Source organism: Balaenoptera physalus (assembly GCF_965194825.1).
Source record: "Balaenoptera physalus genome assembly, chromosome: 10".
Lineage (NCBI taxonomy): Eukaryota > Metazoa > Chordata > Mammalia > Artiodactyla > Balaenopteridae > Balaenoptera > Balaenoptera physalus.
Window position 1 is genome coordinate 62,507,150 of NC_138889.1, and position 22,882 is coordinate 62,530,031.

At 53.2% G+C, this 22,882-nt stretch overlaps 2 protein-coding genes and 1 long non-coding RNA gene across 6 annotated transcripts in view; all 3 read left to right on the forward strand.

Moving 5' to 3' along the window:
- STARD10 (StAR related lipid transfer domain containing 10) overlaps nucleotides 1-20,061 on the forward strand; it is a 34,724-nt gene extending 14,663 nt beyond the window's left edge. For 2 of the 3 annotated variants that reach the window (XM_082411317.1, XM_082411318.1), the window contains exons 3-7: nucleotides 15,903-16,050; nucleotides 16,672-16,775; nucleotides 17,426-17,543; nucleotides 19,357-19,409; nucleotides 19,641-20,061. In XM_082411317.1, the coding sequence (XP_082267443.1) occupies nucleotides 15,903-16,050; nucleotides 16,672-16,775; nucleotides 17,426-17,543; nucleotides 19,357-19,409; nucleotides 19,641-19,886 (669 nt within the window). In that variant the 3' untranslated portion in view covers nucleotides 19,887-20,061. Of the gene's footprint in view, nucleotides 1-15,902; nucleotides 16,051-16,671; nucleotides 16,776-17,425; nucleotides 17,544-18,457; nucleotides 18,570-19,356; nucleotides 19,410-19,640 lie in introns of all 3 variants that reach the window. The other variant, XR_014250437.1, reaches the window with a different exon arrangement.
- On the forward strand, nucleotides 4,892-8,684 carry LOC309637177. Its single transcript, XR_014250444.1, has 2 exons — nucleotides 4,892-6,373; nucleotides 7,933-8,684. It is a non-coding gene; the product is annotated as an uncharacterized lncRNA (long non-coding RNA).
- A 1,810-nt stretch (nucleotides 20,062-21,871) lies between the features above and the next one.
- ARAP1 (ArfGAP with RhoGAP domain, ankyrin repeat and PH domain 1) overlaps nucleotides 21,872-22,882 on the forward strand; it is a 62,908-nt gene continuing 61,897 nt past the window's right edge. The window contains exon 1 of one of the 2 annotated variants that reach the window (XM_082411232.1): nucleotides 21,872-22,010. The gene's annotated coding sequence lies outside the window, so the exon portion shown is untranslated. The remainder of the gene's footprint in view (nucleotides 22,011-22,882) is intronic. The other variant, XM_082411231.1, reaches the window with a different exon arrangement.

Consider the following 22,882-nt stretch of genomic DNA (forward strand, 5'->3'; position numbering starts at 1 on the left):
CACCTGCTTCCACACCACAGGCCCCCTGAGTTCCGAGCTCTTAAGCCAGTGCTCCGGCCTGTCCCCTCTCAGCACCTCATTCTCTCCCCCTGTAAAATTTGGGATCATCTCAGGGATCTCCAAGGGCCCTTCTCACTCTTAATGGTCCATGGGACTCAAAAGGGTCATGGGGAAGGTGGGGACAGTTGCAGGGCCAGGTGTTTTCTTCATGTTGTCCCACTGAGTCTTCACAACTGTCCTGTGGCATAAGTCTTATGAACTCCATTGAACAGATGTGAAAGCTGAGGTTCAGGGCAAGAATTCACTTGTGCAGTCAAACAGCTAGGAGGTAGCCGAGGCAGGATCAGAGCCCAGGTCCTTGAGACTCCAAGGCCAAGATCTCTTCACTCCCTTGGGCCTGCTTATTAGCATCATTGCGCCCTTCCGTCTCCTGGACCCTGTGGCTCAGAACCTACCCCTGTCTTCTGCCTTCGGTCTCCCTGTACTGTGCCATTGTGGGAGGGCACCCTGGAGTGGTCCCAGCTGAGCAAGAGCCCAGTCCTTACTGTGTGACCTTGGGGGGTCACTTCACCTTTACGAGTCAGTCTTCTTATCTGTGGTGGCAGAGGCAGGAGTTAATTGGGTTTTAGGGGTTTGGATTCAGTGAGTTCAGGTTCAGGCTGGGCCTCTGTCGCCTCTGGGGCTCAGTTTCCCTGTCTCTACAGGAAGTTGCTGGGCAGGTGGTTTGTAGAGGCTGTCCTGGCCTTAGGCCATGGTAAAGGCTTCTGCATTGCTGGACACAGAGTAAGGACGGAGAGCTAAGGCCATGACAGTCTGTGCCATCTGAGAGGTCCCTAGATGGGGCTCCTGAATCCAGGCTGAGGCCCTGAGACCCCTGTCCTGGATGGCTATAGCTCTGACTTGGTGTGAGGGCAGCTGGAGGAAGTAGTCCAGAGCTGTCCTCAGGGGACAGGCTCCCAGAGAGCATGCCCCAGGGAGTCAGGGTCTGGACCTTCAGGTGGGGGAAATCAGAGAAAGGAAAGGTCAGAAGTGGCTGGAGGCTTTAGGGAAGTCTTTCTGGAGATGCCTGGGTTGGCCTGAGGCCATAGGGGGAGAGCACAAGGTCCAGAGTCCTGGGCATGTGACCTTGGGCAGATTGCTGCCCCTGCCTAGGCTTTAGCTTCCTCATCTGTCACATGTGAATAGTAGTGCTGCCCTGCCTGTCTTTGGGCACTTCATTCAGGTTGGGGACAAAGAAGGAAATCAAACGAACCCTGCCCTCAAGGAGCTCCCAGTTGGATGCTGGGACAGACACTTATCACAGGAGCTGCAGAGACCCAGAGCAGGCCTCTGAATCAGCCTTGGGGGCCAGAGAAGGCTTCACAGAGGAGGAATTCTCAGGTGATCTGTTTGGAATTGGGTAGAGAATGAGGAGTACAAGTTTGACAGCATTGGGAGCATTTCATACAGAGGAACAGCTGTGTAAAGACCCAGAGGCAGGAAACAGGGCAGTGCATTAGGAGAGCTGCAGGTGGTTCATTGTGGGGCTTGGAACTCAGGGGGCTGGAGGTGATTAGACAGCTAGACCAAGGCTCTAGGATTTGGGTCCTGGAGGTTCTAGGGTACCAAGGGAGGGTTTTAGACAAGGTAGGTGGTAGGAGGAAGATGCTGCTGTATTTGTCTGGACAGACATGCCAAGGCCTGCACTAAAGCAGGGACTGTGGGGAATGGAGCAAGGGATTGCATCCAGAAAGATTTAGGAGGCATAAGGGATGGGACGTGGTGGTTACAGCGTAAGTCTTGTGCAGGCTGGGATGTAAGATAGTATGGCTGTGCAGCCCCCTGGGGGCAAGGAACTGGTGGGATGGGTGCTTTCAGTCAGTGTCCATCCACGCTGGGGCTAGGAGAGCCCTCAGCCCCCAGGCTGGCTCTGTTCCTCCATGACCAGCTCCCCAGGCTCTAGCTTTTAAACTTTAACGAGCCCCAGCTCAGTTTCCAGCCGAGAGTCTTTAAAGTTTCAGGAGATGAGAGAAAGGAGGCAGTCCTGGAGACAGATGGGTTTTCTTTCTTCCCCTGTGTCTCCATGCCTGGCTGGGCCACCTGGAGCCAGGGCTGCGGGTGCCATGACCCCGGAGGCGTGGTGCTCTTTAGGGATCTGGGACCTTAGCTGGGCCGCTCCAGTCTGTTCGTGAGGGGCCAGTGGCCACCAAGATAGATGGGAATTAAAACTCTATTCCCACCCTGCCCCCTTACCTTTACCCCTGACCTGGGCAGGTGAGCATCCACCCTTCCCCCCCAGCAACAGGTGAGAGGAAAGGTGCTTAGACCATGCATTGGGCTCGAGGTGTCTCTGTCCCTCCCTGTGCCTCACTTCAGGCATGCTTGGTCTGGCCTCAATGCTCTGGGACCCCTGGAGCTGTAGAAACACAGGCAGTGGAAGAAAGTATCAGGTCCAGAACTTAGTGGTGGGTCCCACACCAAATACAGACTCCTGTCACCTGTCATTAAAGAGAGGCTGGGCAGGTGGCACTGGGCAGCTGGAGCTGTTCTCTGGGGCTTTAGCATAATAATTGCCTCCCTGCCTCTCAGCCTGGCTCCCTGAAGGCAGCTACTTGCTACCTCTGACCTCTCTCTAGAATTCTTATGTCTTGGGGCAGTTGAACAATGCCTGCAAGTTTACCTCCCTCCCCTTCCCCTCCACCACGCAATGGGAAGTACAGGTAAATACTGCCTTTGGTCTCTGCGTTGTCTGGGCCATGTAATCTCATCCTTTGAGTTCCCTGTCACAACCTGCATCTAACCTTGGTTTCCTGAGAAATCCCTCTACCATCTCCTTGATGCCTCCTCCTTGTTTTTGGACCCTTCTAGATTGCCTGGGACCTTGTACTAGACCAGGGAAGTGATGAGTCTTAAGGCAGAGGCCTGACAGCCAGAGGGGATGGAGTTCCCTTGTGTGTCTCCAACATTCATTCATTCAACACATATTTATTGTTCACATACTGTATCCCAAGTATATCCAGGAATTTAGTGGCAAACCAGACAGATCAGACCCTGTTGTCATGAGTTTACATCCTGAGGGGGAGACAAGCAAAATAGAAGCAAATAACTAAATAAGATACCAGATGGTTGTTGTGTGTTATGAGGGCAGGATGATGTGATGGGAATTGTCTGGCCTTCTATGTTTGGGCCTTCTGTGTGTGGAGCTGGATTGTATGTGCCTGTGTGTGTGATCTGGTCCTTAGTTGGGTAGATTGTGAGCCCCTCAGGGGCAGGGCACCTGACAAAGGTCATTAAATCCATATTGAATGTGTTTGTGTGTGTGTGTGTGTGTACACGTGCCTAAGGTTGGGTGTATGTGCCTCTGAGTGTGAGACTCTGTGTGTGTTTCTGTGTCTGGCATTACTTTGTGTGTGTGAGTCACACCCCCTCACTGCAGCAGAGTTGTCTCTGATCCAATTATGTCTCCTCAACTGTCTCCCAGTGGCTTCCGCCCCCCAGCTCAGCTCTGGCTCTGCCTCGGTTTTCCCATCCCTGCTTCCCTGCAGCCTCCTGTCTTTGCCTCTGGGCCTGTCTCTGGGTCTCAGAGTCTCCCCTTGGGGTGTGTTTTCTATCCCTGTCTCTAATGGTTACTGCCTCTGCCTTTACGTCTCTACTTGTCCTGTTTCCTCCTTTTTTTTAATCTGTCCTGGTTATTTATTCGTTCAACAAACCTCTTCTCGTGTCTCCCACCCACTCTGCCAGCCACTGTGCTGGTGCTGGGGACCTGGAGATGGATCAGACCTGGGCCCTGCTCTTAAGGCCTAGTGGGGTGACTGATGGAGATGGTGACAGCCCTTCGTGAGGACTCAGGTCGAGGGAGACGTGGCTGACAGCGTGGTGGGGGGCAGTGGCATCTGGGTGGGACCTGTGGGGCCCATCAGGAGTCAGGTGGCAGGCTGAGAAGGTCTTGGTGGGTGCGGACTAAGGGTGAGGAAGGAGAGGAGGCAGAGCCAGAGTTGGGAGGACGTTTTGGTTAGGATTTGATCTTGAAGGCAGAGGCAGTAGAGGCTTTCAAGCTGGGCAATACCATCATCACTGGGTTTTATTTTTTATTTATTTTCTTATTGTATTTTATTTGGTTGCACCACACAGCTTGTGGGATCTTAGTTCCTTGACCAGGGATCGAACCTGGGCTGGCAGGAGCGAAAGCTCAGAGTCCTAACCACTGGACTGCCAGGGAATTCCCAGCACTGGGTTTTAGAAAGCTCCCTGGCCCCAGGTGGCAGATCGGCCTGGGAGCCAGGGGACCAGTGACGAGGCTGTGGCTGCACCGGTCCAAGCAAGGACGGTGAGGCCTGCCTGGGTCTGGCGAAGAGGAGCTGTTGGGAAGGTCATGGCCAAGCAGAATCCCAGGTTCCAGGCACAGGCGGGGAGCAGAGGGGAGTGGGCATTGGGGTTGGATAATGCAACAGTAGTGGATATGGTGAGGGTGAGCCTATGGGCTGTCCAGGGGGTGATGCCCAGGAGGCTGTTGAAAATGCAGTCTGGAGCTTGCTAGAGAGCTTTGGGGGCATGAGGCCACTGTTAGCGCCTGAAGTCCTGGGAAGTGTTTATCCAATTTGTCTTTGTCTGCTTGTCTCTGTGTCAGCCATGGCCCCTGTCTTGTCTCACTGATCTCCCCGACCCCCTTTCTTTTCTTGCAGGCCCACCCACGCTCTGCTCTTTCTCAGGTCTCCCTCCTCTGTCTGGCTCCCCACCTCCGCCAGGGCTGGAGCAGAGTGGTGGGAGCTCCAGACCAGGAGGTCAGCTTCCATGAGATCAGAGCAGGATGTTCCTCAGCTGCAGAGGCCTGGGGGGTGGGGGTGGGGGTCCAGGGAGGCTGCTGGAGACTAGGTAGGGGGAGGGGAAGGGGATGGAGGCACAGTAGGGATGAGTCACTCAGCCCTGCGTGGAGAGCAGCAGAGGGACCTAGCTTGGTCTGCCTGAGCAGACTCTGGGAGCTGTGTCTAGGGGAGACATGGCAGTACCTCCGCCTACCACCGGTCTCAGGAGGGCCGCACTTTAGGAGAGAAGATGGGTTGAGGTTATCTGGTGCCAGATCCCCTTCCCTTCAGAAGAGGCTGTCTAGTCATTTTACAGGTGAGAACTCTGAGGCTGAAGGTGGGGGAAGGAGAGCCTGTGACGGGCCCACACCAAACCTGCTCTCTGTGTCCTTCCAGCTCCCCTTACTCCAGGCAGAGATGACCCAGCAGCCCCAGCCCCTAGCGTGGACCCTCCAGGGATAGTCCTCATCTGGCCAAGTGCTGGCCCACCTGGGATTCCTTGAGTCCTTGACAGAGCAGAGCTTTGTTCTTAGGGAACAGCTTCAGGGGTGGACTTTGGGTTGACACTGGGTTCCAGGATGGTTCTTCCCTTCACTTTTCTCAGCCACCATTTACAAATGGGCGTAATCTTCCCTCCTCACGGGTAGTTGAGAGGATGGAATTAGGAGAATTTGCAAGGCCCTAGTGCAGAGCCTGGCACAGAGCTGGCACACTCTTAACGTTTGCTGAATGGATGAATGAATGAACAGTCTGAGGTACCCAGGGGACAGCTCCATTTCCTCCTGCGTCCATCCTTGTTCACTGGGGTTACCTCGTGGAACTGCATGAGCCTTCTCCTTCCCCCAGCCGGTCCAGGCCATTTCCAGTCCCCTCCAGCACCTCTGCCCAGAGCCTCTTTCCCCTCCTTACATCTGGGTGCCATCTGCTATTCTATTCATCCTGTAGGACTCTGCTTAGGTGTGCCCCTCCCTGTACCTGCGTCCCCCTGCTTCCTTCTGTCCCTGCCGTGAGCCCCCAGGATTTTCATGCCTGTGTCCCAGCTAAGGGTGGAAGGACCCTGAGCCCCCTCAGGCTTTACTCTCAGCATGGCTACACCACACAGAGCATTTCCAGGCAATTCAGCATCAGCCTGGGCAGCCTCAGGCCCATCTCAGCAGAGTCCAGGCTCCCAGGTCCAGGGCACAAGGACCTCGGGATTCTGGACAACACACTTAACCTAGAAAAAAAAAAGTATGGTTTCTTTATCTTATATAAACTCTGTTGTACCAACAGTAACGAGAATCCAAAAATGATAAATTAATCCCCCAGAGCCTCAATTCCTGAGTTAAACTTCTCCCTGGTTCCTTCCAGCTCTCATTCAAGGGTGTAGGTAATTTATGTACAGTTGAGACCATGGCACAGATGTAAGTTTGTGTCCTCTTTTGTTCATTTAACATTGCATCTGTGGAAATTTCTCATATTGCTACAGAATCATTAATTCAGGAACATTTCTGGCAGCTGCTCCCTGCCAGGCCTCTTCTGGGTTCTGAGGGGCCCCTGCCCCTGCCCTGAGGGAGACCACAGTCCTCAGTAGCTGGGCAGTGATCTTCAAGGTGAGGTATCATTCTTAACTCAACCAGGCCCTGTTGGTGGTGGTGTTCCAGGTTGTCCCCCAATATATTTTGCTAATTACAAATGCAATAATACAGTCATGAATATTGTAACAGAACTTTTTTTCTTATTTTGTATTTTTTTCCTGAGTATAAATTTCTGGTCCTGGAGTTCCAGGACCTGAGTTGAAAGATACATTTTTATGATTTTAAAAATATTTGCCAAATTACTTTTCAGAATAGTGCAACCAGTTTTTGCTGTCACTAACTGGGTAACAGTTTTGCCATATGCTCACAAGCAGTGGTTATTTTATATACTTTTGCTATTTACTAAATGTAAATTGATACTTCAGGACAGATTGAATTTACTTTTCTTTATCAGAATTATTAAAGATCTTACAGAAAGTCCCAGAATCTCCCTTCACCTGTCTCTGCCCCTGCCCCTTACACTCCATTTTATGAGGATGATGGCAGAAGTAGTAATCAGCCTCAAGTGCCACAGAGAGTTTTACAAGCGTCCAGGAGGTTTTCACAACGACCCTTCCTTCTGACCTCCACAAAGCACTGAGGGCCACCAGGCATGGCCCCAGCACTCTAAAAGTCAGAGAAGCTCACACGGGCATGGCCTCTTTGCTGGCTCACCTGTCCCTCCTTCCATTCAGGCAGCATTTCTTTACTAGACCATGCCAGGCACTGGGGATGCCAAGACAAGCAAGGGGCCAGGATGAATCGATGCATCACAGTGTGTGCTGATGAAGGGAGGCGGTGGGGTGGAGGAGGAGGCCCCAGACCAACCTGCAGAAGTTAGGGACACGGTAGGCGGCCTGGTCAGGACACAGCCAGGCTGAAGTTTGAGGGCAAAATAGCAAAGAACCAGCAAGGGGAGGTCCTGGGAAAGCAGGACTTATTAGATCTCTCTCCTCCTACACACCCCCACCTCTGCTTCCCCTGATGCCCTGTGTCAGTGCCCATGAGCTGCTCTTGAGATTTGGCGGGGACATGGGGGGAAGGTCTTAAGGGTCTCCATTCTGGGGACCCCAGAAACCCAGAGGCAAGGGCAGGTGCTCTAGCAGCTTGGCTAGATGATGGCCGTGTGGGGCCTTTAGGAGCGGCAGTGGAGGGCCCTGAAGCCAGCAAGCAGGTGGTGCGCAGCCCTGGGAGGAGGACTTGGAGCAAACAGGGCAGAGGGGCCACTGGAGCTGAGCCTTTCATGTGCTGTGTGCCCTGGGTCAGTGTCTGTATCTTTTAACACCTGGACTGACATGGTGAGGGCAGTGCCTGGTTGTGGGTTGTGAGGGTGGAGCCTGTGGACTTGTGCAGGGCCCTGGTATAAGAGGGCCACGCACCCCCTCCCTGTCCATCCACCCTGTGGCAGGATCTCGGGCATTTTTGGTGTTTTAAACTTTGTTCCTTGCCCCTTTATATCCTGCCCTTTGGTGTTAGCAGGAAAGGGCTCCCCTCGGCAGGGCCTGAGAAGTCAGGGAAAATTGCCGGGGCCTAGGGCTGGAGAAGGGCAGCTGCTGCTGGGGGCTTTATGTACAAGTCTCATTTAATCCTCACAGCTCTACTCCGAGGGGAGGATTATCCCCGTTTGACAGATGAAGTTATTGGGATTCAGAACTGAAGTCCTTTGCCCAAGCCAAGGCCACACAGGCAGGAAGCGGCAGGACAGAGGCCTATCTGACCAGACAGCCTGGAATTGCTGCGAGTGTGAGCTTGTGGGGCAATGCGATGGCCCAAGTCTTCTCAGAGGAGACTTCCAGGTGCAGAGCTCCAGTGCTGAGCTTTGGAAAAGCACAGCCTTGCCTTTAAGCCCAGGGAGGGCTGAGGATAGAGTCGGGAATTTTGTTCAGAGGAAGAATCTCTGAGCTTCGCCTGCCTGGTCAGCAAGCCTTTCTGAATCCAGTGAGCTCTGCGTAATAACCATCAATTACGGCTTACCTGGTGGCGCAGTGGTTAAGAATTTGCCTGCCAATGCAGGGGACACGGGTTCAAGCCCTCGTCCAGGAAGATCCCACATGCCACAGAGCAGCTAAGCCCGTGTGCCACAACTACTGAGCCTGTGCTCTAGAGCCCGCGAGCCACAACTACTGAGCCCATGTGCCACAACTGCTGAAGCCTGCGCGCCTAGAGCCCGTGCTCCGCAACAAGAGAGGCCACTGCAGTGAGAAGCCTGTGCACCACAACAAAGAGTAGCCCCCTCTCGCCTCAACTAGAGGAAGCCTGCGCGCAGCAACGAAGACCCAACGCAGCCAAAAATAAAATAAATTAAAAATTAAAAGAAAATAATACCCATCAATTAACTAAGGCAGTCTCCAGTTGCCAGCGTGTTTGTTTTAGCTGGGCCAGTCCTGCCCCTTGATGAAGGGAGCAGAAAGTCCTGACACTTTGGGGTCAGGCACACCCAGGCGCTGGTTCGCTCCACCTCTGTTAGCTTTGTGGCTTTGGTTAATCATTTTACCTCTCTGGGCCTCACTTTCTGCATCTGTAAAATGGGGGTGATGATATCCATCAGGGTGTTGGGGGGGTAAGAGACAATATTTGCACAGGATGCAGCTTGGCGCCCTTGACAGCTGGCAGAGGTGGTTTGACCTAAACTTCAGCCGCTGGGGGGTCCGTGGTCCAGGTGCTGCTGTCTCCTTTGTGGGATGATGAATTAGTGATTTGGAGCACATGGTAATGGTTATTGAGGTGGTAGCTATTGTTTGGGGCTATGATTGATTTGATAGCTAGTGCTCCACCCTGGTCAGGAGTGCTTTCTCTGTTTTAAATACGGTTCTTTTGGGAAAGGGTGATTTGCCTAATAGTTATTCCTTTAACAAAACTGCTAAAATGCAATGTGGTGAGAAGTCAGCACAGCCTGAGGCATGTTTCAGAGCCCAGATGGACCCCTTACCCTTCTCTGGGCCTCAGTTTCCCCAGTGGTGACCTGAAGAGTAGAGGTGGAAGAGATCATCTCCTGGGTCCCTAGGACTTTGGGATAATCCATGTGCCCCATATATCCCACAGGCAAGGATATTGGAGACCTGCTGTGTTAAGGTCTTGGCATGTGGGCCAGACTTGGATCCATCTGTCCGTGTCTCAGTTTGCTTGTTACTGCCCTGGCCATTGGCCCTCAAAGCCACACCACAGCCCCATGGACATGACCTGACTTCTTTTCCTGTCTCAGGTCAGCCATCTCCCTGGGTCCTGGGAGGTACTTCAGCCCCTTCCCCTACCACTTCCCTCTTCTTGTGGAGATTCCTCTTTCTCTAATACTGAGCACTGGGAAGGCATCTCCCAAAGAAGCACGGGGCGAGGGGTGGGAGAGAGGAGGAGGGTAGAGTGAGACACCGCTAGGGCACTGACCCTGCTCTGTACTTATTTATTTAAGCCTCCAGGCTTTTGCACCCCCCAGTCTCTCTGCCTGAAATGCCCTCTCTCCCCTTTCAGCAATTCACCTTCTTTTAGGTTCAGTTGCCCTCTGATCCCACAGTTCCCATGCCCCCCCCCACAACCCAGCTCATTCTCTAGTGAGATTTTATGTCCCCATCTCTCCCACTGCGCACTTGATGGGCCCTCTTTAGGGCAGGGCCCAAGTCTGGTTCACTTCTCAGTTCCCTGCTGCCCAGTTGCAGCCCTTGCACACAGCCGACTCCGGGCAGTAGTGAATGGATGGATGGAAGGGCAGGGCCAGGTGAGACAAGAGAGGCGCCTGGGGCCCAGAATGTAAGGAGGCACATGCAAACACGACCAGGTCCTAGCCCTGTGGAAGGGTGCGTGGCTGCTTGTGGAAGCCTGCTTAAGTAATAACAGCTACTGTTTTGGGGGTATCTATGTGCCAGGCATATTGCATACATTATCTCATTTAATTTAATCACAACGTCCCCATGAGATAGGTACTTTTTTAAATTTTTAATTTATTTATTTAATTTATTTATTTTTGGCTGCATTGGGCCTTCATTGCTGCGCGCAGGCTTTCTCTAGTTGTGGTGAGCAGGGGCTACTCTTCGTTGTGGTACGCGGGCTTCTCACTGCGGTGGCTTCTCTTGTTGTGGAGCAGGGCTCTAGGCACACGGGCTTCAGTAGTTGTAGCACACGGGCTCAGTAGTTGTGGTGCATGGGCTTAGTTGCTCCGCGGCATGTGGATCTTCCTGGACCAGGGCTTGAACCCGTGTCCCCTGAATTGGTAGGCAGATTCTTAACCACTGCGCCACCAGGGAAGCCCCGAGATAGGTACTTTTATTATCCCCATTTTTCACATGAGGAAACAAAGACTCAGGTGAGTTAAATCTTGTGCCTAAGGGGAGGAACTGGAATTGGAACCTGGGATTGCCAGACTCAAAGCCTGCAGGAGTCACCCCTGATGGCCTTCCTTGCTTGTCCATTCCCTTCCAACCATGGCTCTATGGGGTTCTGGGCAATCCCAGTTCTCTACCTCATGGGGTTTGGAGAGAGTGGAGTGTAGAGGGTACACAGTCTAATTTCTCTGGTGTCACCTGCTCCCTCTGGGCCTCAGTTTTCTCAGCTGTAAAATGGCCGCATGTGAGACTTCCTGCTGTAAACCAGGCCTTAAGGGCTTTGCAGCCAAGCATGGCCTGCTCCTTGGCTGAGCAACCCCGGCACTGCCTCCCATTCAGTTCTGGTTTCCAGGAGGAGCGCCCAAGCGGCCAGCCAAAGTGAGTGACTTGCACAGGGCCCAATGGCTGTGGACTCTGGTCACAGCCCCGCCCACCAGGTGCTCTCCAGTGACTCACCTCTACCCCTACTCGTCCCTCCAGAAGCCTCTTAGAATTACCTTGCCCATGTGGCGGCTGCAGCTGCGCACAGGAACAATGCTGGATGTAATTTACCCCTCTTGGCTCATGCGCACAGCCTCTTGGGGGCTGTGGAAAGAGCCGGGCCCAAAGCCAGACTGCCACCTGGACCGCCTTGGTTTCCTCACCTGCAGCGCTGCCTCCACAGCCTGAGTTCTCCCCTTCCCAGCAGGCCCCACAGCTGACCTTCCTTCCCAAGAGCCTGCCGTGAGCTTGGGAACCCTTTGAAGTTTCCTTCTTTATCTTAAAGATAAAATGTTACGCAGAGTTTATGCTCAACTCAGTGCCTGGTCTGTCTTGTGGCTCTGCGTGCTCCTCCCACTGCCTGCTGTCTCAGAGGGAGGCCCCTGGTCCTGAAGCCACAGAAGTCTGGAGGGAGAAGAGGCAGTCTGGGCAGTGTAGGCCTTTCTCAGTGTGCACCCAGCCGTGGGTGCAGCTTGCCCTGGGAGCACCAAGGCTGGCCTGAGGGAAGAGGAATCCCCAGGTTGGATCCTAACCTATAAAGCATAATTCTGTTGTCACTACTCCTTCATACAGTCACTGTCTGGAATAACACGTTGGAGGACTTGCAAAGCCAAACCAACTTCCATACTTGGATTTAGAGAAGTTCTGGTTTCCTCAGAAGCCACACTTGAGTGCTCCTTCATGGTTAAGAGTATTGGAAGATCCGGTTTTGAAGTTCTGCTGCTTTCTTGCCTTATGATTTGGACAGGTTGCTTCCTCTCCTGAGCCTCAGCTTTCTGTTTTGCAGCACAGCTCACCGGGGAGTGAAGAGTGAGTGTGTGTGTTGAATGTCAGGTGCAACACCCAGACCTCAGTGTCGCTGCACAGTGGAAGTTTGTCTGTATGCTCCTGATGATGCCAGATCTGGCCTCTGCCGTCTTCTCCATCCCATCCTTCTCATCACTTTGTTCAATCATTTATTCATTCACTCATGTTTCATTAGTCTCTCTCAGTCTGATATAGTTCCTGAGTCTTTCCTTGACTTTCATGACCCTGACACTTAGAGGCCAGATATTTTGTAAAAGTCCCTCATTTTGGGTTTGTCTGATATTCCTTATGATTAAATTTAGATCATGCATCTTTGGCAGAAATATCACATAAGTGGTACCTGTATTCTTTTCATTGCATCCTATCAGGAAACATCCAGTTGTAACTTGTCCTATCACTAATGATGTTCACTTTGATCACTTGATTAAGGTGGTATCTGCCAGGCAATGTGAAGTTACTGATTTGATGGGAAGGTACTTTGAAACTATATAAATACCCTATTCCTCATTAAACATTAAATTTATTTATTTATTCATACCTGTATATACTTTGGTTTCCTATTTTATTCAGTGGAATATAATCTGTTACTATCATTATTTATTTTAATACATGAGTTGGCCCAGCTTTAACCCATGGTAGGGGACCAGCTGTCCTGTTTGCCTGGGACTGAGGGATTTCCCGGGATACGGACTTCCAGTGCTAAACTGGCAAACCCTGATGAGTTGGTCATGGAACCAGCAGGAGCCCTTCACACTGGTTCCTGTGTCTGCTGGGCAAGGTCCCTATCATTCTGTAAGTACGTTGTCCTTACTTTCCGGCACAGTGAGATGTTCCAGGTACATCTTATACTTACTCCGACTTAGCCCTGGAATCATGCATTTCTCCAAGAAGACCTGGAAGCAGGACCTTTGAGTATTAGGCTGCAGCACACCATGGGCACTGGAGCAGATGGAACTCGTTCAGCTTCCCTACAGGCCACACTGTTCTCTCTGCCAGGGCCACTTGCTAGATGCCTACCTTCCATTCTGAGCTTCTCCATGAAGACTGATTCCCCACATGCCTCACCGCACACAGCTGACCACCTCCTCTGTGCCCCATTGGGCAGTTTGGGCACCTCCCCATTTCCAAGTTGGTCTCCTGTCTCAACTGGAAGCCACTGAAGGACAGGCCTCAGATTCATCTCTGACTCTTCTGTGCTCTGCACAGAGCTGAAGCTGATTAAATGACTGGATCTAGTCATACCACCTGGTGGAGCAGAAAAGCAGAGGGCAGGGAGGGAGGATGACACACAATGAGTTTTTGCAGGCTGGAGCTGTCCTTGAACTTTGGTTTTCTTAACTAAGATGGGGCTAATCCCTCAGAGTGTTGCTGTAGGAATAAAACGTGGTGATGTGTAGAAAGCCCTTAGGATAGTGCTTGTGCTGAGCACACCTCTCAGTACCTCTGGGAAACTTTTTTTTTTTTGCTGCGCTGGGTCTTTGTTGCTGCGCGCGGTCTTTCTCTAGTTGCGGCGAGCGGGGGCCACTCCTTGCTGTGGTGCGCAGGCTTCTCACTGCGGTGGCTTCTCTTGTTGCGGAGCACCGGCTCTAGGCGCGCGGGCTTCAGTAGTTGTGGCACGTGGGCTCAGTAGTTTTGGCTTGCGGGCTCTAGAGCGCAGGCTCAGTAGTTGTGGCTCACGGGCTTAGTTGCTCCGCGGCATGTGGGATCTTCCCGGACCAGGGCTCGAACCCGTGTCCCCTGCATTGGCAGGCGGATTCTTAACCACTGCGCCACCAAGGAAGCCCCTGGGAAACATTTTTATTTAACTTTTTTTCATTATTGCAGAAGCAGTACTATATATTTTAGAAAATTAGAAATACAGACAGCAAAAAGAAAATAAAGCTATTATATGCTCATCATTTATAGATTGCCACTGTTAACACCTTAGTGATTGTGCTTCCCAGGCCTTTTCTGTGCATATATTTTTCCCCCAAAATGAGATTATATCATGCATTCCATTTTGTAACTTGCTTTTTCTTCAGGCAGCAATCTCCACCATTTTGTTTCAGTAAATTTTCAGCACATCTAACTAACACTCAGATCATATTCATATTTCTCCTATTGTCCCAAATATGTCCTTATAGCTGTTGTGTCCAAGCCAGTATGTAATCCAGGACCACACTTTCTATCTGGTTATTTGTCCTATAAGTCTTAGTCTAGCCTAGTTCCTTCCTTATGACATTGACCTGTAGAAGAGACTGGACTAGTAGCCCTGCAGAATGTCTCACCATCTGGCTTTGTCTTGTATTCTTATGGTGACACTTAACTTGTTCCTCTGTCCATTGTATTTTCTGTTGAGTGAAGCATATCCAGGGCTTGAGGAGTTGACTTGTGCCTAGAATACCCAATGGGTAGTGTCCTTCCTGTGTCCTCTCATCACCATTAGTGGTGCCAGGGCCTAACCCAAGATTAGGGGGAAGGTGATGTGACCCCTCCCTCATATGGTTGCATGTATTTACCTTTTAGTAGAAAGTAATGTGTGGTTCCCTTGGCACCGTCTGAACACCCAGTTCTGGGAAACCTATTTTTTTTTTAAATATTTATTTATTTATTTATTTATTTATGGCTGAGTTGGGTCTTCGTTTCTGTGCGAGGGCTTTCTCCAGTTGCGGCAAGCGGGGGCCACTCTTCATCGCGGTGCGCGGGCCTCTCTTGTTGTGGAGCACAGGCTCCAGACTCGCAGGCTCAGTAGTTGGGGCTCACGGGCCTAGTTGCTCCGCGGCATGTGGGATCTTCCCAGACCAGGGCTCGAACCCATGTCCCCTGCATTAGCAGGCAGATTCTCAACCACTGCACCACCAGGGAAGCCCCCTGGGAAACCTTTTTAAACTACACAATAGAACTTGTCCATTTGCTGAGGGGAACTTGATCCTGGGGTTTGGGCTTTCGGGTGAAAAAAAAATCACAGAACAAGGATATGGACTGAGTTTCATCTTGCTGAGTGTAAATCTAGTAAAACCTGGTTCTGTTTTTATTTGCTTTCCAGACACGTGATCTAGGTTAAATCCCAGCTTTGCTACTTACCAGCTGAGTGACCGTGGGCAAGTTCCTTAACCTCTCTGAGCCTTAAGTTCCTCTTTGGATTTCTTGTCTGGTAGAGTTATTGTGGGGGTTAAATAAAAAACAAAAAGTGTCCTCGGCTCTTTTCTCCCCTAGATGGAAAGCTCTTTGAGAACAAGGCTGATAAATAATAAGAAATCCAAAGATGTTTGTTGGGGGAATTCCCTGCAGTCCAGTGGTTAGGACTCCTGTGCTTCCACTGAAGGGGGAATGGGTTAGATCCCTGATCGGTGAACTAAGATCCCACATGCTGCATGGCGTGGCCAAAAACAAAACAAAACAAAATCCAAAACCAAACCAAACCAAACCAAACCAAACCGAACAAAAAACAAAGATGTTTGTTGGATGGCGGAAAAAAGAAAAAAAGGGCAAATGGTGATAAGTACCAGGTGATAAGTACCATGGAGGAAAGACATCATCCATTTAGGCATTTGTTTGTTCATTCATGCTTTCATTTCATTTAACATGTACTCATACCAGGCTCTGTACTGAATCGACTGAACCTCTGCCCATGAAGTGCAGGGACCTGGAGGGCACAGATAAAGAGATTCAGTGTATGGCAGTCCAGAAAGTTGGCTGGGTAATTCAGGAAGACTTCCTAGAGGAGACTGGGATGAATGGGGAGGTTTGGTGGGGGCTGAGATGGGGGAGATAGTCTCTGGATGCAGGGGCTTTTTCCTGGCACAGGTGGCTTCTGGGAGGGCTGGACAGGGCTCATGGCAAGAGGTGAGCCCATGCTGGCTTCAGAGGTCACTGTTCCTCCTTGTCCTCCTTCTCCTCCTCCCTCCTTGCCTGTCTGCCCTCCCATCCCCTAACCAGGACTTTGAGCCCTGTGTGACCCTGACAACCCATGTGTCTGTCTGCAGTGCCGGATGGAGTGCCGTGATGTGCCAGCAGAGACGCTCTACGACGTCCTACATGACATTGAATACCGAAAGAAGTGGGACAGCAATGTCATTGAAACTTTTGACATTGCCCGCTTGACAGTCAACGCTGACGTGGGCTATTATTCTTGTGAGCAGACGCGAGCACGCCGATCCCAGCCCCCTCCACCTCCATCCAGGCCTCCAGCCCAGCCTCCTCCTCCCACCTTCCATCCTTGGGGTCACTCCCATGGCCAGGCTGCTCAGAGACCTGAGTGCAGAGATGTAGGGCTGCCCTCCCTGAATCCCTATCCACTCCCAGACACTTGAGCACACATACATGTGCACTCACAAACACATATGTACTCCCATGTTCAAGTATACACATTCCACACAAACACACATGCACAGTCATGTACAAAACCCACAGCCACATGCCACCTACTCACAGTCACACATTTCATGGACACACTCACAGTAATACCATTGTTTTCTCATACACTCACATTCACATATACAAACAGATCAGGCCAGCAAGGTAAGGGCTGTGCGAGGTTGTGAGGAGCAGGGATGGCTGGATACAGGAGGGGAAAGGGTTCTGTTCTGTCTCTTTGCTAGTTCCAGAAACTAGGTCTGGTGGTGGTGGGGGGGTACCTGTTTGGACCAGGGGGAGCTGGCAGTTAACCAGGCATCCCTATGTCTCTGGGCTTTGCCACACCCTTTCAGTCAGGCAGGCCAGTGGTCTGGCTGAACTGTCCCTTGTCCTCTACAGGGAGGTGCCCAAAGCCCCTGAAGAATCGTGATGTCATCACCCTCCGCTCCTGGCTTCCCATGGGCACTGATTACATCATTATGAACTACTCAGTCAAACATCCTGTGAGTCAACCTGCCTTCCCTGCTGGGTGGGCAGGGGAAGGTACCAGGTAGGGCTGGGCCAGCAGGCCTAGCCCAGGGAGAGGACTCTGGCTGCTACCAGGACTTTTCTGTGACTTCAGGCCAGGCATGAAGCCTTCTGTCCCTGTTTCCTTCCTATACAGTGAGAATAATGGTTCCTGTCTTCCTGCTGGGGCTTTCAAGCAGATGAGAGGGCGGTGTGGGCCATCACTGTGGACAAGTGGGTGGGATGGACTGGCTGGGAAAGGGGAAGCAAGAGGTGAGAGGTAGGGTCCTCTGACCCTCCCTGAGTCTGGGTCTCCATGGCAGGCAGGACAGGCAGGTGCAGCTGGCTTGGGCAAGGGTGTGTGTGTGTGTGCGTGTGTGCGTGTGTGCGCACGCTCATGCGCGCCCATGTGTTTGCTCATGAACCCTGACCCCAGACTTGGGTCTTTCTGGAGGGGAACAGGGGAAGCTTAAGAGGGGCAAGGATGACTCCTGACTCCTCCCTTTTTCCTCACCCCAATATCAGGCCTGGCCTGGAGTGGATGCCAGGGGATGTGAACCAACTCTGTGTGTGTTAAGTGTACTTAACAAAGACACCTTCTTTTCCCACACCTTGAGTCTCACCTCCCTGTGCCTTCCATTCCCAGAAATACCCACCTCGGAAAGACTTGGTCCGAGCTGTGTCCATCCAGACGGGCTATCTCATCCAGAGCACGGGGCCCAAGAGCTGCGTCATCACCTACCTGGCTCAGGTCGACCCCAAAGGTGAGGGCTTGGCCCTGGAAGCCCATCATGGGATCCTTCCTTATACCGCAGGGCATGGGGCTTGATCTACTTGATCTACTGGGATCCAGAAGGGCCTCTGTTAGGAGGTGTTTTGTATTTTGGGGCATCTGCGCCCACAACATTCTTTGAACCAAAGTTTGAGACTTTACAGTTGTTTGAAAAGCAAGGTCCAAGGTGGTATAGCCACTGCTCCATGACGAAGCTTATAGCTGTCTTCCTGGACTCCCACTCCCCCATGCTCTGACTTGCTCCCTGCTCACTGGCTGCTCCCACTTTGTCTTGTTGGCTTCTATCCTGGAGGTCTGGGTTTCCTAGGCCCCAGTCCTTTTTCCCTTGGGGGGGCTCAGCTACTCCCCAGGCTTCTGTGGCTAGGTTGACCACATGTCTCTCTTTGCTGAGATCCAGATCCCTGTGGCCATTGGCCTCTTGGACATGTCCCTCAGGGTGTCTCTTAGGACCTGAGGCTCCCTGTGTCCAATGCTGAACTTACTGTCTCCCCTCCTAACTTGCCCCTTCTCCTAAGTCTCTTCCCTCTAGTCACTCATGCCAAAAACCTGGTGGTTGTCTGGGGTCCCCTCTTCTCAGCTCCCAAATCTAGTCACTAATTATTATTGATTTTACCTCCTAAATAGCTCCTGAATCTGTCATTTCTTTCCATACTCAGTGACCTTGTCTGTCCATACAGCTACCAGAGGGATTTTTCCAAAGGATTTATTTCCTTGTGACTCTCTTCTGCTAAAGTCCTTTTGTGACTTTCCATTGCCCTCAGAGTAAAGTCCAAGCCCCCTCCCCAGGTTTCCCAGTCCCTCCTCATAGCTTACACCTTCCTACCTATCTAAGCAGCCCTTTCCCTCGGCCTAGAAACACCTCTCTGCCCTTACTCATCCCTCCAGGGCTGCTTCACCACCTCTATCCCTGATACCCAGAGGAGTCGCTGGCTCCCTGCCCTGTGGACCCATCCCCCTCTAACAGAGTACTTGGCATACTGTTGGGGCCCCCCAGACAGTGAGTTCCTCTCTCGGTCCCCAGGGCTGGTCCAGGGTGGGTATCACTGAGTGAATGTGGAGTGAGTGAAGGAATGGATGAATGACTAGAGGAGGGGTAAGCCTTGAGCATCTTTGCCTGGGTATGCCCCCAGCACCACTGAGGGCCCACGGGCCCAGGCCCAGAGCTCCCCAGCACCTCACTGATTGAGTTTATTGTGTGTCAGAGGCAGAGCAGACACTTGGGAATCAGACAGGGTGTAGAGCTGGGCTGTGGATTCTAGGTCAGGCCAGGCTGGAGTGCTTAGCCAAGAGGTCTATGTAGCAGCTAGGCTTCCTGGGCCAGGGGGCTTGGAAGGACAGGCAGAGCAGCGGATGAGCACCAGGGCCGTTCAAGGTAGAGCGACTGGGTATGAGAAAAGGGAGGTCAGTGTGAGTAGAGGGGAGGCAGCAGGTGAGAGCTCGACTGGCCAGGATTTCAACCCAGGTGTTGCCTGTGGTCACCTAGGACCCGGTGGTTTTCTTTTGTGTAGCCCTTGGGCTCAGCAGCGGGCAGAGGCAGGGGGTGGTGGAGGTGGGGGGTTAACAGAGATGAGCCTGAGGACCATGGTCTGAGGTAGAAAGAGGGGGTGAAGATGATGAAGTCTTATAGGGCTTGCCTCACAGCGCCCCCTCCCTAAGGAGAAGAGCGTGTCCTCCCTGGAAGCCCCAGGCTGGAGTGAGGGGGCTGGTATGTGTGTTTGTGGGGGGCTGGTTCCCTGAGGTTGCTGCTTCCCTTTTCTCCTCACTACCCATTCCTGCCCTCATAGGCTCCTTACCCAAGTGGGTGGTGAATAAATCTTCTCAGTTCCTGGCTCCCAAGGTGAGTGGCCTTGGGACTTTGTGGGTGTGGAGTTTGGGGGAGAGGGTTCCAGGATGAGGGGGTGGAGTCGGGGGGGGAGCTAGGGCTGAGGGGCGGAGTTATGAAAACTGGATCAAGAGTCAGGATCCTGGGAGATGCGGACTGAGCCGCTGGAGGGCGCGGGAGGGGATGTGGTGAAGACATAGTCCGCTCCCCGCTCACCCCTTACTCGGCGGTGCGGCGGCTCCGCAGGCCATGAAGAAGATGTACAAGGCGTGCGTCAAATACCCTGAGTGGAAACAGAAGCATCAACCGCACTACAAGCCGTGGCTACACCCAGAGCAGAGCCCGTTGCCGAGCCTGGCGCTGTCGGAGCTGTCTGTGCAGCACGCGGACTCGCTGGAGAACATCGACGAGAGTGCGGTGGCAGAGAGCCGGGAGGAGCGCATGGGCAGTGCGGGCGGCGAGGGCAGTGATGACGACACTTCGCTCACCTGAGCACGGCACCACGGCAGGGACCAAGACAAGACGGGGCGGAGCCCAGGGGTGGCGGATCCTCCCGCGCTTTCTCCCCTCCCCCACTCCTTGCGCCTCCTGGGGACGCTGGGCTCCGGCCCAGGCTGGCGCTGCGGCGTGGCTGCACACAGCCCCAATAAACGGTCCCACAGACTCAGCCGGCTCATCACTGTGCCTGCTTCCCACTTGCTCAGGGCACAGGCGCCGCCCTCGGTCCCTCTATTCTACAGTTCATTTTGTTAATTTTATTATTGATCACCTGGACTTTGCTCCTTTAGATATCCCCTCATTCCCGATGTGTAGCTCGGAACACACCCCCTCCTGTCCCTGGTGTGTTCATTATCCTTGCATCCATTCATTAGTTCACTTTTCATCCATCCACCTGTCCTTATTGTGTGTTCATTAGGCCATTCACTGCAGGCTATTTGGCTACCTTTCACTGCTCTAAAAGAAGGAGCAGGTCTGGCCAGAGGCCCGGGGTCAGGGGTCAGAGAGTGGGGTTCTATTGTAAGACCTTCAGCCTAAGGCCCCCTGGGTCCAACCTATGGACAGGGGGTCTGACACTCTCCAGTTGTGACAGGAGGGGGAGAGGTCCTTGGGTCTCAGACCACAGCGCTGTGGGCCTCAGAGCTTAGGTTGGGGCAGCATGTTCTGCAGGGAGTTTGGGGGTTGAGGTGAGTGTCATCAGACTCCAGTGCAGTGGAGGGACCAGGCCCTGTGATTTGAGCCCTCCCTAGATCATTTAGAAGACCTCAGGCCTGTGTTAACAGAAAGGGTGGGGCCTCCAACCGCTTGCCAGTGGTCAGATGCCAGTTCCCTGATCCTGTGTTCCACCTGGCTGCTTTGATGTCTAGGCTTTGAAGTCTAGAGGGATACCTGGGCCTCTCCTGTTCTCTGTAGCCCACAGGTGCCCTCTGCTGCCCGAGGGTCACCCCTGCTATCAGGTCGGGAGGAGGGCCTGGTGCTCCACCCCTCTCCAGTGTTTTTGTACCCCGTATGAATTTTGAGCCGGAAGTTCTCCCCAAGGTCTGGCCTTACCCTCTCCTGGGAAGCGACTTAACTTTGCCTGTCAGGAAGACACTTGGAGTCTACTTTTTCCTAGAGGGGCAGGGTGAATGTTCAGTAGGGGTAGGCAGGACATTCTGTAACTCACCAAGACTTGGCCAGTTTACCCAATACTGACTTTGTAACTTCGGGCAAGCCCTGGAACTTCTTTGGAGCCTTATTTCCTAATCTATATCCTGGGGTGATGATTTTTCACCTTCAGGCAGATTGCGATAAAAGGAATAAGTTGCCCAGCACTGGACTTGGCATGTAGTAGGTGCTCAAATTAATGACGCCCAATCTCAGCCCTGGACATAGGACCTGGAAATGCCTGCCAAACCCCAGACCCTCGACCCTCATCTGTGTGTATGCTGGCAGGATGGGTGGAAATCTCCCATTCTCTAGGCCAGGGAAGTTGCCTGGCAGCCAGGACCTCAGGCTGAAGCCTTTATAAAGCCAAGGAATCCTTGGGTCCTCTGACTAGAATCTTCCCCACCACCCTGCTCCTGAGAGATGTGGGTCCAGGGAGAGAAGTAGGATATTTTCGAAGAATGAAGTGGGTAAGGACTTTCTGGAGGAGGAGGTCAGGGACTTTGGTCTTCCAGCTTCCAACTGCCCCTTTCCGCTCTGTGGGTGGGGCGGTTTGTGGCTTGTCCCTCCCAGGGAGAGGGGCGTCAAGAGGCAGAGAGACTCAGGAAGAGATGAAGACTCGGAGGGCGGGGGTGGTGGAGGTAGACCGGAGCCTCAGGAGACGGAGACGGACCTGTGAGCAGCGAGAGGGACAGGAGAGACTTAAAGATCAACCTGTCCGCAAGGCGGGCCAGGCCAGAGGACTCGAAGCCCGTGACTAGGCGTGGCCGGGAAGGGGGCGTGTCCCTGGGAAGGGGGCGTGTCCCTGCCCCCTTCTCCGTCCTCCCCTCCCCGGGGCGTCACGTGGGGCGGGCGGAAGCGCCCGGCAGGGTGGGCGCGCCCGGCCTGCGGCCGCGAGTTGGCTACACCGGCGTCAGTGGTGGCCCCGGGACCCCGGGTCCCCGCGTCCCCGCGTGGAGTCTTCGCTCACAGGTCAGTGCGGCTGCCGGGGCCTCCCCGTCCGCTGCCCCTTGGCCAGGTGTGGCCCGGAGTTTCCCCATTCCGCAGAAGGGAACGCCGAGGCCGCGCGGCGACTCTGCGCCCGGCGACTACTTCCGCGGGCGTTTCTCTGGGTCACGTCGTCTGTTCTGACTGGTGGTGGTGATGGGGTCGCCTCCGGAGGATGCGCGGTCGGGCTAGAGACGGTAGGGAGGAGGGCGAACCGGCGGGACAGGGGGCTTCCACCGTTTAGCCCTTTGGCGTGAAGTCTCCGAGGTTCCGGGGCCAACCCGCCCTCGGGCACCTTGATTTTCTCATCTGTGAAATGAAGGCTCCCACTTCGTTGACTGCGGAGACCCTTACCGGTCTGCAAGTTCTTATGACCTTATGCGCTGGACCTGGGGCTCCACTGATCTTGGGCAGACTACTTCCGGGCTCTGCGCCTCAATTCCCCACCAGTAAATGGGGGCATGGCTTCCCAAGAGCCCCTACCTGGCCCAGTTGCTGGAAAAAGAAGGAGGTGTGTGTTCACTGAATGGGGTCAAGCCGGGAGTGGGTTATTGGGACTGGAGAGAGCAGACTCCGAGTGCAGTCTGAGGGCATGGGGTGGGCCTTTGGTCCCAGATCTCGAGGGGTGGTTTTTAGTGCTGGGGAACTCTGGTCGGTATCTGGCATATGCACCCTCACTCCCCCAAAGCTCCTGTCCTGGGGAGCCTTCCCCAATCCCCAGGGCTGCAGGGTTGGACAGATATATGGAGGTACTCAGAGAAGGATTTGACTGTTTGCCGAGCAGCGTCCAGACAGAGGCACCCAGGATACCTGTCCTCGGAGAGCAGAGTGTCCAGGCTAGGAGAGACCTCCCAGCA